The sequence below is a fragment of the Chiloscyllium punctatum genome, chromosome 44 (assembly GCF_047496795.1).
Source record: "Chiloscyllium punctatum isolate Juve2018m chromosome 44, sChiPun1.3, whole genome shotgun sequence".
NCBI lineage: Eukaryota > Metazoa > Chordata > Chondrichthyes > Orectolobiformes > Hemiscylliidae > Chiloscyllium > Chiloscyllium punctatum.
Window position 1 is genome coordinate 37913098 of NC_092782.1, and position 13264 is coordinate 37926361.

Here is a 13264-nt window from a genome sequence, read left to right on the forward strand (position 1 = left end):
AGCTGCAGCAGAGGCATCCGCAGCCGGCCCGGGGAACTTAGCTATGGTGGCGAGCCTCGTGGAAATAATCGCCAAACTCGAAGCAAAGATCGACGCTTTTATTGAAGAATCCCAAAGCTGATGGGACTCACTCTTGGCCGCGCTGCAAAAGCATGGCTGAGACATCAAGGATATCGAGTGCCGAGTCGGAGGGGCGGAGCTAAAGGCTGCAACTTTCGAAACTACAGCACAATCGGCCGTGAATTGGGACCGGACTCTCGGACAGCGAGTCCGGACCTTAGAGAATCACACTGACGACCCCGAAAAAATATTTGTTTGCTGGGCCTTCCCGAACGGGAAGAGGAAGGCCAGCTTACAGTGTTCCTTGAACAGTGGCTTCCACAGCTTTTAAATCTGGAGGCTGGATCAGGCCAGGTAAGGGTAGAATGGGCCTACCGGGTTGCAATACGCAGGCCCAGCTCGAACCAGTGTCCCCGCCCGGTTTTGTTCTGGCTGCAGAGCTACAAGGAGAGGCAGATACTCTTAGAAGCCTCCAGAAATCTCGGAAAAGATCCCCAAGCCATGATCTATAAAGGATCCAAGATTATGTTATTCCAGGACTTTTCCCCAGCTCTGGTCTGAAAGAGGAAGGCGTTTGATGAGGCGAAGAAGTGTTTAAGGGACTTAAATATTCAGTACTTCTTACGTTACCCAGTGACGCTACGCTTCAGCCATGAAGGATCCGTGTATAACGTCGGATAGCCGGAAAAGGCCAAGGAATTTTTGGACTCTCAGATAAATTGTAAGAGATAATTGATGTTGGTTTGCTTTCTCCCCACTCTGGTTTACATCCCCCCCCCTCCCTTTTTTTAAAATTTTTTTTTTTTTTTAAACCTTACTGTTTAATATTATCTTGGGGGGTGGGGAGAGGGATTTATTTATTTGTTCTCTACTTAATGGATTTCCCCCCTTTTTTTTTATTCTATATATAGGTCAGGGGTCTAGTTAATGTTGGTGGTGGTGGTGGGGGTGGATGGTTACCTTATTCTATTTTACCTCTGTCTCTAGGAGTGGGGTTGTTTTCCCTTGTTATTTTGTATTATTATATTTAATTATTGCTTGTTGAGGTTGTAATTTTATAGTTATATATGTTTACACACGGTATTAACATTACCAAATATATCCAGGTGTTGGTGTGGGTGGGGGTAGGGTGTTCACTGTTAACTCTAGCTCTGTAGTATATTTGAATTTTCTTCATCCTATTGAGGAGTGCCTGGGTCGAGGGTGGGCACTGGTTGGGAGAGGATTCGATGGACTTTTGGAAAGGAAGTGATACCCCCTGGGAACAAGGGGGAAAATTTCCATTTAAATATGTTTTTTTAAAATTTAGAAATAGTTTTTTATTATACCGTGGTGAGTGTATTAGAGAGCCTTTATTTCTGTGAATTTTATATGCTCGGGATGTTCTAGATAGGGTTTCCCCTCCCAAGGGGTCTCAGATTTGCCTGGACGATCATGGTTGATCAGTCGGTTAAGTGGTGCACCTGGAATGTCAAGGGGAGTAATTCACCAGTCAAAAGGAAGAAAATATTATCAAACTTCAAGAAAGAAAGAAAGGGTTGATATAGCTCTCCTACAGGAGACACACTTATTAGATAAAGAACACTTGAAATTACGACAGGGTGGATTTGATCAGGCCTTTTTTTCTTCTTTTAGCTCAAAAAGCAGGGGAATTGTTATTCTTATTCGGAAGAATTTCCCTTTCAAAATCCTAAATCAGATAAAAGACGAATCTGGACGATATATTCTGATTAAAGCCCTTATAAATGGAGAGGAATATGGGATTTTAAATTTGTATTGCCCCCGGCACATTCTTTTAAATTTATAACGGAAGCCTTCTCAAAATTGATGGCTCTCGGTGCTCGTCATACAATTATAGGGGGAGACTTTAATTGTATTATGGATCCGGAAATAGATAGGATTCCCAAGAGTATTGCAGGAGTATCTCCCAGATCTAGACAATTGGTGGATTTGAACAAAGAATTAGGACTAGATGATGTATGGAGATGCCTTTATCCACAGGGCAGAGATTTTTCTTTTTACTCCAATCCACATAAATGCCATACCAGAATTGATATGTGTTTTGCCCCCTCGATTTTTAAAAATTCCGTATCATCCTGTAAAATAGGCAGTATAGCAATTTCCGATCACGCTGCTGTACATATGGAAATCAGGTTGAGGAACAATGAGACATCCCCCCGGCATTGGCGTATGGACACCTTCCTGATGGAAGATAGTAAATTCTCTCAAGAATTAGAACTTTTTTAGAAATTAATTTAGGTACGGCTAGCAACCCATCAATGATGTGGGAGACCATCAAAGCTTACGCACGAGGTTTGATCATCTCATACTCAATGACCCAAAAAAATTAAAGGGAGAACAACAGCGTCTGCTCGAAGCTCGCTTAAAAGCGGCTGAAACAGCATACGCTGACAGACCTTCTGTTATCAAATTGCAAAGGATTACGGCCCTTAGGACAGCTCTAAACACCACGCTTACCCAAATGGCTAAGAGGGAAATATCATTTGCAAAACAAAGATTATATGAATTTGGCGATAAACCTGGTAGATACTTAGCATTTCTTGCAAAGAAAAAGAAGGCCCCTCAAACTACCACGTCTATCAAGGAAATTACGGGTATTCTGACTCATGTTCATAAAAGGATTAACACAATCTTTAAAAAATTTTATTCTGATTTATATAAATCGCAGGATTGTGAAGACAGGACTAGGAGATGAAATCATTTTTTAAAAACTTGATCTTTCCGGACCTAACTCCGGAACAGGTATCGGTCTTGAATGTTCCCCTAACAATCCAAGAAATACTTGACGCAATCAGGCAACTTCAGAGCGGTAAGGCGCCTGGCCCAGATGGCTTTCAAACTGAGTTCTATAAAGAATTTACAGGAATATTGGCTGGTCCACTTATGGACATGTATAACTATTCATACAGTCAGGGCTGTCTCCCGCCTTCGCTTAAAGAGGCAAACATCTTTCTTATTCTTAAAAAAGGAAAGGATGCAGAAGATTGCGTGTCATACAGATCAATATCCTTGCTAAATGTAGATTTTAAAATCCTCTCTAAAACGTTAGCATTGAGGCTAGAAAGGGTATTGCCACATATCATAAAGGAGGATCAGATGGGGTTTATTAAGGGCCGTAGATCATCCAATAATATTAGAAGGGTTTTGAATGTGATTCAAGCCTGCCATCAGGGAAGGATACCAGGAGTTATTAGTCTCATTAGATGCGGAAAAGGCATTCGACAGGGTTGAATGGTCATATTTGTTTTACACATTGGAAAGGTTTGGCGTTGGAAAGGTGTTTACCAAATGGGTCTCAACACTGTATAGTGATCCCAAAGCAGTTGTGATTATCAATGGATTAGGCTCGGATAGCTTCAGTGTGGGTAGGGGCTGCCGTCAGGGATGTCCTCTCTCACCATTGCTATTCACGCTAATAATTGAGCCACTAGCAGAAGCTATACGGGCTGACCCTAATATAACAGACCGGAGGATTGGTATAGGTAAACATAAAATTACCCTGTATGCAGATGATGTTCTTCTATTTCTCAGTAATCCCCTGATGTCCATGCCTCACTTAATCCAAGTTATTAATGCATTTAGTGTATTTTCAGGCTACAATATTAATCTCTCAAAATCGGAGGCTATGCCAATGGGCGGTCTTGCTAGTATATCCCACTTATTGGATGGATCCCACTTTCCCTTTCGGTGGTCCCTGGAGGGTTTTTTTATATTTAGGCATTTTTATTACCCCAGTATTTGGTCAGTTATACAAGGCTAACTTTGAGAATTTACTGGAATGGATAAGGCAGGACCTCCAGCGATGGGGAGACCTTCCAATTTCCTGGCTAGGTAGAATAGCACTAATTAAAATGAATATCCTGTCCTGTCTCCTTTACCCTATGAGAATGCTTCTGGTGATGCAGCCGAGGCTGGCATTACGTAAATTATATGGCTGGTTGGGGTCCTTTATCTGCAATCATAGACGGCCCTTATTAAGCTGAAGAAGCTACAGCTTCCACAGGCAAAGGGAGGATTGGATTTCCCAGATTTCAGGAAATATCAGTTAAGTTCCCTATTAAGTTACGTAGCTGATTGGGTCTTGTCTGACCCGCAATCAATCTGGCTGGACATCGAGGCTTCTCAAGTAAAATGCCCACTTATTCACCTTTTATTTTCAGACAAGAGGAAAATCATTACGGGATCACTGTAAAAACCCTATAATACTAAACACAATTAAAGCTTGGAATATAATACGGCAAAATGAGGGCAACTCACATAAAACATCCCCCTATGTTCCGATAGTGGGAGCATGGGGATTCCAACCGGGGTTTACAGACGCCACTTTCAAACTCTGGAGATCCAGGGGTATCTCTTGTTTAGGGGATCTAGTTAAAGAAGGGGTCCTGATGTCTTTTGAACAGCTGCGTCAGAAATTCAGATTACCTTATGGAGACCTCTTTCGATACTTCCAAATTCGAGATTACATACAGAAGAAGACTACGTTATTAGATAGTCTTTATAAATCAGATGGAGAATGTAGAGTGCTATGGCCAATGGGGGTATCTTCTGTCAGTACTATTTATCATTTACTACATGATGAAGTATCGGGAGATATGGACAATCTGCTTAAAACGTGGGATCAAGATTTGGGACTAGAAATCTCCGTAGAAACGTGGAATGATATTTGGGAAAACACCAGAAGAATCACCATCTGCAACAGAACTCAGGCTACCCAGCTGAAGATACTTCATAGGGCCCATATAGCACCAGATCGATTGGCAAAATTTAAGGCAGGAGCATCTCCAATGTGTCCCAAATGTAAAATAGAGGTGGGCACTCTTGTACATGGTCTATGGACCTGTCATAAGATCCGTAGATACTGGACTAAAGTAGCAAGTGCTCTGACAGAAATCTTAGGAATGGAAATCAGAGTGGACCCTGTAGCTCTCCTTTTGGGCTTTTCGAACTTACCCTGCCTGGATATGCACGGAAGAGACTATTTTCTATTCTCTCTTTGTGTGCAAGGAAAAATATTTTGGTAAACTGGGTGGCTGAGGGCCCCCCTGGACTTTCAAATTGGCACAGATTAATTATGGAAAGTATTCCCCTTGACTTCCTTACAAATATGGTGCACCAGAAGACCAAATTATTCCATAAAATATGGCAGCCCTTCTTGAATTATATAAATACAGATATTTTGGCCATCCTAACAAGGGCTTTTATTTAATTGAGATGGCGAACCTGGCTGGTCCGGGGCCCCTTGGGAAAGGAATCCCGCATTAATACAGGTACATGCTCAGAATGTAGTAACATCAAATGTATCTCATTACCCAATTTCTGTGTTATCCGTCGTTTTTTTCCTCTAATTTGAATAATGTGAGAGAATTATACACTTCTGGTTATTTGTAGGTTAGATTAGTTGAGTTTTGTTTTTTTCTCTCGGTATTTTTCTTTTGTTAAATTTTGGTTATTATTTACTTAAGATTTAATTGTATATCAATGTTTATACTTGGATTTTTTTTATTTTGTAAACTTGTAAAAATGTTAAATTTTCAATAAAAATATCTATAAAAAAATGCATTATCAGAATATGTTCCATCTGTAAGGTAGTTCTGACATGTATTCCATAGGATCTGTGGCATGTATTAGGATCCCAGTACTCTGATTTAAATCTTATGACCGCTGTATTCATTTTTTGATATTGCAAGTTAGAAGATAACTGAAGCCTTTATTGATTTTATAGACAAATTAAGATTTTCCATCTATTACTGTACTTATCAAAAGAAATAAATAGGGAGCAAACGAACAATGGAAACTTAATTACTGGGTGCCAAAAGAGGGGTTGGCAAGAACAATAAGCAAAATTTGGAACTCACCGTCTTCGTTTAAAAGGTGATTTTGGCATGTCTGCTATAGGGATCACCTGCTCTCCTGGACGAACCCACATAATGGGGCCATCATCGCTTTCTTTACGGCACTTCAGTTTGAGACTTGAAAGTGATCCCCATGGCAATGTACGCTGTTGGAAGGAATAAGCAAAGGTTTACATTTATAGTTTTAGTTATATCCAATGGTGTTCATTAACATTTATTTACTAGATTTACAAGCTTAATCAAATTTTTCTAACTATCTTTCAAGACAAATGATAATTCACTGTTACACATAAATTTATCTTTATTTAAAAGGGAAAAATCTATAATTCAAGCACCCAAACTAGCACTTGAAACATATAATTAAAAAAATTTAAAAAATTTTAAATGAAAATATTTCTGCTTTTCAACCCAAGTAAATTAATACTATTCTTGTGTATGTTGAGCTAATTTGATTTCAATTTTTATTTTTAGTTAAGTAAAGGCCACGAATGGATATTCTGTACACTTTTCAACCACACTTGTATCAGTATATGTCTGGACATTGCGTTGGTGGTTTGCAATGCTCTAGTAACTTAATGGTGAATGCATAAATCAAGCTTTCATACGACAACTTTGAGATGTGACAACCAACGGTAACAGCTGAATTCTCCTTTATAAGTATTCTGGAGATTTGCATTAATCATAAACTAAGCTGGGGCAATTATATAAATACTGCAATCATAAGAGCACAGTAGAAATTCAAAATTCTGGAGGTAACTTACTACCTGTCCATCATCTATTAGGCGCAAGTCAGGTATGCAGTGGAATATTCTCCACATGCCTGGATGGGTGAAATCCAACAACACTCAAGCAGCTTGGTAAATCTTGAACAAAGCAGCCTATGAGAAAGGCATTCCAACCACCAGCTTCAACATTCACTCCCTTCACTACCAAATGGACAGTGGCAGTAGTGTGTACTATCCATATCATGCACTGCAACAACTCACCATGGATTCTGTGACAACACGAACCAAACCTGCAACCTCTACCACTTAGAAAAACATGACCAGCAGACACATACAAATACCACTGCCTGGACGATCCGTTCCAAGCCACATTTACTTTGTCTTGAAACTATATCATGGTTCCTTCACTGTTGTCAGGTCAAAAGCCTTTAACTCCCTTCCTAACAGTACTTGAGAAAGTCTGTAGCCTTACATTTGATACATCTGCGACACACACTGGAAATAAACAGGATATGCAGGAAAGCACTTGATGCGGGTGGGGGGTTCATAAGAATAAAGGATATCTGTTCTTAGTGCCAATGGATCGGTGTAAGTAAGGTGTTAGCATTTGTTCACTTGTGGAATAGGTGGCAGTACTTCCTTTTCACCCCAAGGGCTGGAAGCTGCGCATATTTTACAGCTGGATGTTGGATAACTGAATTTCTGATTTATATTGAAGACTCTTAACAAAACTCATACTCAATAGGAAAAGAACTTGTCATTTAATAAACTGAGTGGAATATGCAAATAATAGAACAATCCTGATACATTTTTGTGTATACCACACAGAGCAGATTTGAATTTATGAAGCTCAGTTCCCTAATCTCGACTGTTCTGAAATGTGAACGTCTCACAACCCTTACAAGCGAGGAAAGCAGAAAGGCTGAAACTGAGATAGTACGAAAGTTGGAAGATGCTCATACGAGTGTGTGCAAGAGCGCGAGAGAGACAGAGCGCGAGAGAGACAGAGCGCGAGAGAGACAGAGCGCGAGAGAGACAGAGCGCGAGAGAGCGAGTGCGGAGTGAGAGAGAGAGCGCGGAGCGAGAGAGAGAGCGCGAGAGAGTGTGTGAAAGAGGGTGAGAGAGAGAGAGCGCGCGAGCGAGAGAGAGCGCGCGAGCGAGAGAGAGAGCGCGAGCGAGAGAGAGAGCGCGAGCGAGAGAGAGAGCGCGAGCGAGAGAGCGCGAGAGCGAGGGCAAGAGCGAGAGTGCGAGAGTGAGAGTGAGAGAGCGTGCGAGAGAGAGAGGTGAGAGTGAGTGTGCGAGAGAGCGAGAGCGCAAGAGAACGCTTGAGAGAGAGTGCGAGAGCGAGAGCGCGCGAGGGCAAGTGTGCGAGAGAGAGAGAGAGAGAGAGAGAGAGAGAGAGAGTGAGAGTGCGAGAGAGAGCGAGCAATCGAACGAGAGCGCGAGAGAGAGTGCGCGCAAGAGAGAGCGAGAGACCGAGAGAGGGAGAGGGAGAGAGCGAGAACGAGTGAGAGAGAGAGCGCGGAGCGAGAGAGAGAGCGCGAGAGAGTGTGTGAAAGAGGGTGAGAGAGAGAGAGCGCGCGAGCGAGAGAGAGAGCGCGAGCGAGAGAGTGAGCGCGAGAGAGAGAGAGCGCGAGAGAGAGAGAGCGCGAGAGAGAGAGCGCGCGAGCGAGGGAGAGAGCGCGCGAGCGAGAGAGAGAGCGTGCGAGAGCGCGAGAGAGAGAGAGAGAACACGCGAGAGAGAGCGCGCACGCGAGAGAGCGCGAGAGCGAGGGCAAGAGCGAGAGTGCGAGAGCGAGAGTGAGAGAGCGTGCGAGAGAGAGAGGTGAGAGTGAGTGTGCGAGAGAGCGAGAGCGCAAGAGAACGCTTGAGAGAGAGTGCGAGAGCGAGAGCGCGCGAGGGCAAGTGTGCGAGAGAGAGAGAGAGAGAGAGAGAGAGAGAGAGAGAGAGAGAGTGAGAGCGCGAGAGAGAGCGAGCAATCGAACGAGAGCGCGAGAGAGAGTGCGCGCAAGAGAGAGCGAGAGACCGAGAGAGGGAGAGGGAGAGAGCGAGAACGAGTGAGAGAGAGAGCGCGGAGCGAGAGAGAGAGCGCGAGAGAGTGTGTGAAAGAGGGTGAGAGAGAGAGAGCGCGCGAGAGAGAGCGCGCGAGCGAGAGAGAGAGCGCGAGCGAGAGAGAGAGCGCGAGCGAGAGAGAGAGCGCGAGAGAGAGAGAGAGCGCGAGAGAGAGAGCGCGCGAGCGAGGGAGAGAGCGCGCGAGCGAGGGAGAGAGCGCGCGAGCGAGAGAGAGAGCGCGCGAGCGAGAGAGAGAGCGTGCGAGAGCGCGAGAGAGAGAGAGAGAACACGCGAGAGAGAGCGCGCGAGAGAGCGCGAGAGCGAGGGCAAGAGCGAGAGTGCGAGAGCGAGAGTGAGAGAGCGTGCGAGAGAGAGAGGAGAGAGTGAGTGTGCGAGAGAGCGAGAGCGCAAGAGAACGCTTGAGAGAGAGTGCGAGAGCGAGAGCGCGCGAGGGCAAGTGTGCGAGAGAGAGAGAGAGAGAGAGAGAGAGAGAGAGAGTGCGAGAGAGTGAGAGCGCGAGAGAGAGCGAGCAATCGAACGAGAGCGCGAGAGAGAGTGCGCGCAAGAGAGAGCGAGAGACCGAGAGAGGGAGAGAGCGAGAACGAGTGCAAGAGAGAGCGCGAGAGCGAGACAGTGAGAGAGATCGAGTGTGAGATGTGAGAGTGCAAGAGCGAAAGAGAGTGCAAGAGCGAGATAGAGAGTGAGAGAGCGAGAGCGCGATGAAAGCGAGCGAGTGAGAGTGAGTGTGCGAGTGTGAGAGAGAGCGAGAGAGAGAGAGTGTGAGTGCGAGATAGAGGGCGAGAGTGCGAGATAGAGGGCGAGAGTGCGAGATAGAGGGCGAGAGTGCGAGATAGAGGGCGAGAGTGCGAGATAGAGGGCGAGAGTGCGAGATAGAGGGCGAGAGAGCGCGCGCGCGAGAGACAGCGCGCCAGAGAGACAGCGCGCCAGAGAGACAGCGCGCCAGAGAGACAGCGCGCCAGAGAGACAGCGCGCCAGAGAGACAGCGCGCCAGAGAGACAGCGCGCCAGAGAGACAGCGCGCCAGAGAGACAGCGCGCCAGAGAGACAGCGCGCCAGAGAGAGACAGCGCGCGAGAGAGAGACAGCGCGCGAGAGAGAGACAGCGCGAGAGAGAGACAGCGCGCCAGAGAGACAGCGCGCCAGAGAGACAGCGCGCCAGAGAGACAGCGCGCCAGAGAGACAGCGCGAGAGCGAGACAGCGCGAGAGCGAGACAGCGCGAGAGCGAGAGCGAGACAGCGCGAGAGAGAGAGCGAGACAGCGCGAGAGAGAGGGGGCGAGTGAGAGAGGGGGCGAGCGAGAGAAAGGGCGAGCGCGCGCGAGAGAGACAGCGCGAGAACGCGCAAGTGACAGAGAGCGCGAGAGAGAAATCGCGAGAGAGTGCGCGCGAGAGATTGTGAGAGCGAGAGTGCGCGAGAGAGTGAGTGAGAATGAAACAGCGAGAGTGCGAGTGTGAGAGAGCGAGAGCGCGAGCGCGAGTGAGCAAGAGAGAGAGGTGAGAGTGAGTGTGCGAGAGAGAGTGCAAGAGGGCAAGAGAGAGTGTACGAGAGAGCGAGAGCGCAAGAGAACGCGTGAGAGAGAGCGCGAGAGCGAGAGCGCGCGAGGGCAAGTGTGCGAGAGTGAGAGCGCGAGAGAGAGAGAGAGCGAGCGATCGAACGAGAGTGCGCAAGAGAGAGTGCACGAGACCGAGAAAGGGAGAGAGCGAGAACGAGTGCAAGAGAGAGCACGATAGCGAGACAGTGAGAGAGATCGAGTGTGAGATGTGAGAGTGCAAGAGCGAGAGAGAGTGCAAGAGCGAGATAGAGAGAGCGCGCGAGAGAGCGAGATAGAAAGGGCGAGAGAGAGAGAGAGAGTGTGAGTGCGAGATAGAAAGGGCGAGAGTGTGAGAGACAGCGCGCGAGAGAGAGAGAGCGCGAGCGCGGAGAGAGAGAGAGAGCGCGCGCGCGCGCGAGAGAGAGAGCGAGAGAGAGAGAGAGCGAGCGAGCGCGCGAGAGAGCGAGAGAGCGCGCGCGAGAGAGCGCGCGCGGAGAGAGAGAGAGAGAGCGCGCGCGGAGAGAGAGAGAGAGAGCGCGCGCGAGAGAGAGAGAGAGAGCGCGCGCGGAGAGAGAGAGAGAGCGCGCGCGGAGAGAGAGAGAGCGCGCGGAGAGAGAGAGAGAGAGAGTGCGCGCGGAGAGAGAGAGAGAGAGAGCGCGCGCGGAGAGAGAGAGAGAGAGCGCGCGAGAGAGAGAGAGAGAGAGAGAGAGAGATCGCGCGCGAGAGAGAGAGAGAGAGAGAGCGCGCGCGAGAGAGCGAGAGCGCGCGCGCGGAGAGAGAGAGAGAGCGCGCGCGAGAGAGAGAGAGAGTCCGCGCGCGCTCTCTCTCTCTCTCTCGCGCGCGCGCTGTCTCACGCTCTCGCGCGCGCTGTCTCGCTCTCTCGCGCGCGCTGTCTCTCTCTCTCTCGCGCGCGCTGTCTCTCTCTCTCTCGCGCGCGCGCTCTCTCTCTCTCTCGCGCGCGCTCTCTCTCTCTCTCTCGCGCGCGCGCTCTCTCTCTCTCTCGCGCGCGCGAGAGAGAGAGAGAGAGAGCGCGCGCGAGAGAGGCACAGCGCGCGCGAGAGAGAGAGACAGCGCGCGCGAGAGAGAGAGACAGCGCGCGCGAGAGAGAGAGAGACAGCGCGCGCGAGAGAGAGAGAGAGAGCGCGCGCGGAGAGAGAGAGAGAGCGCGCGCGCGAGAGAGGCACAGCGCGCGCGAGAGAGAGAGACAGCGCGCGCGAGAGAGAGAGACAGCGCGCGCGCGAGAGAGAGACAGCGCGCGCGAGAGAGAGAGAGAGCGAGCGAGAGAGTGAGCGCGAGAGAGAGAGAGCGCGAGAGAGAGAGAGCGCGAGAGAGAGAGCGCGCGAGCGAGGGAGAGAGCGCGCGAGCGAGAGAGAGAGCGTGCGAGAGCGCGAGAGAGAGAGAGAGAACACGCGAGAGAGAGCGCGCACGCGAGAGAGCGCGAGAGCGAGGGCAAGAGCGAGAGTGCGAGAGCGAGAGTGAGAGAGCGTGCGAGAGAGAGAGGTGAGAGTGAGTGTGCGAGAGAGCGAGAGCGCAAGAGAACGCTTGAGAGAGAGTGCGAGAGCGAGAGCGCGCGAGGGCAAGTGTGCGAGAGAGAGAGAGAGAGAGAGAGAGAGAGAGAGAGAGAGAGAGTGAGAGCGCGAGAGAGAGCGAGCAATCGAACGAGAGCGCGAGAGAGAGTGCGCGCAAGAGAGAGCGAGAGACCGAGAGAGGGAGAGGGAGAGAGCGAGAACGAGTGAGAGAGAGAGCGCGGAGCGAGAGAGAGAGCGCGAGAGAGTGTGTGAAAGAGGGTGAGAGAGAGAGAGCGCGCGAGAGAGAGCGCGCGAGCGAGAGAGAGAGCGCGAGCGAGAGAGAGAGCGCGAGCGAGAGAGAGAGCGCGAGAGAGAGAGAGAGCGCGAGAGAGAGAGCGCGCGAGCGAGGGAGAGAGCGCGGCGAGCGAGGGAGAGAGCGCGCGAGCGAGAGAGAGAGCGCGCGAGCGAGAGAGAGAGCGTGCGAGAGCGCGAGAGAGAGAGAGAGAACACGCGAGAGAGAGCGCGCGAGAGAGCGCGAGAGCGAGGGCAAGAGCGAGAGTGCGAGAGCGAGAGTGAGAGAGCGTGCGAGAGAGAGAGGAGAGAGTGAGTGTGCGAGAGAGCGAGAGCGCAAGAGAACGCTTGAGAGAGAGTGCGAGAGCGAGAGCGCGCGAGGGCAAGTGTGCGAGAGAGAGAGAGAGAGAGAGAGAGAGAGAGAGAGTGTGCGAGAGAGAGTGCGAGAGAGTGAGAGCGCGAGAGAGAGCGAGCAATCGAACGAGAGCGCGAGAGAGAGTGCGCGCAAGAGAGAGCGAGAGACCGAGAGAGGGAGAGAGCGAGAACGAGTGCAAGAGAGAGCGCGAGAGCGAGACAGTGAGAGAGATCGAGTGTGAGATGTGAGAGTGCAAGAGCGAAAGAGAGTGCAAGAGCGAGATAGAGAGTGAGAGAGCGAGAGCGCGATGAAAGCGAGCGAGTGAGAGTGAGTGTGCGAGTGTGAGAGAGAGCGAGAGAGAGAGAGTGTGAGTGCGAGATAGAGGGCGAGAGTGCGAGATAGAGGGCGAGAGTGCGAGATAGAGGGCGAGAGTGCGAGATAGAGGGCGAGAGTGCGAGATAGAGGGCGAGAGTGCGAGATAGAGGGCGAGAGTGCGAGATAGAGGGCGAGAGAGCGCGCGCGCGAGAGACAGCGCGCCAGAGAGACAGCGCGCCAGAGAGACAGCGCGCCAGAGAGACAGCGCGCCAGAGAGACAGCGCGCCAGAGAGAGACAGCGCGCGAGAGAGAGACAGCGCGCGAGAGAGAGACAGCGCGAGAGAGAGACAGCGCGCCAGAGAGACAGCGCGCCAGAGAGACAGCGCGCCAGAGAGACAGCGCGAGAGCGAGACAGCGCGAGAGCGAGAGCGAGACAGCGCGAGAGAGAGAGCGAGACAGCGCGCGAGAGAGAGGGGGCGAGTGAGAGAGGGGGCGAGCGAGAGAAAGCGCTCGCGCGCAGCTCGATCGCGCG

At 49.9% G+C, this 13264-nt stretch overlaps 1 protein-coding gene across 1 annotated transcript in view; it reads right to left on the bottom strand.

Annotated features, from left to right (window-relative positions):
* The window catches only part of LOC140466610 (uncharacterized), a 50263-nt gene that overhangs the window by 20946 nt on the left and 16053 nt on the right, over positions 1-13264 (bottom strand). The window contains exon 2 of the mRNA XM_072562058.1: positions 5940-6082. Within this exon, the coding sequence (XP_072418159.1) occupies positions 5940-6082 (143 nt within the window). The remainder of the gene's footprint in view (positions 1-5939; positions 6083-13264) is intronic.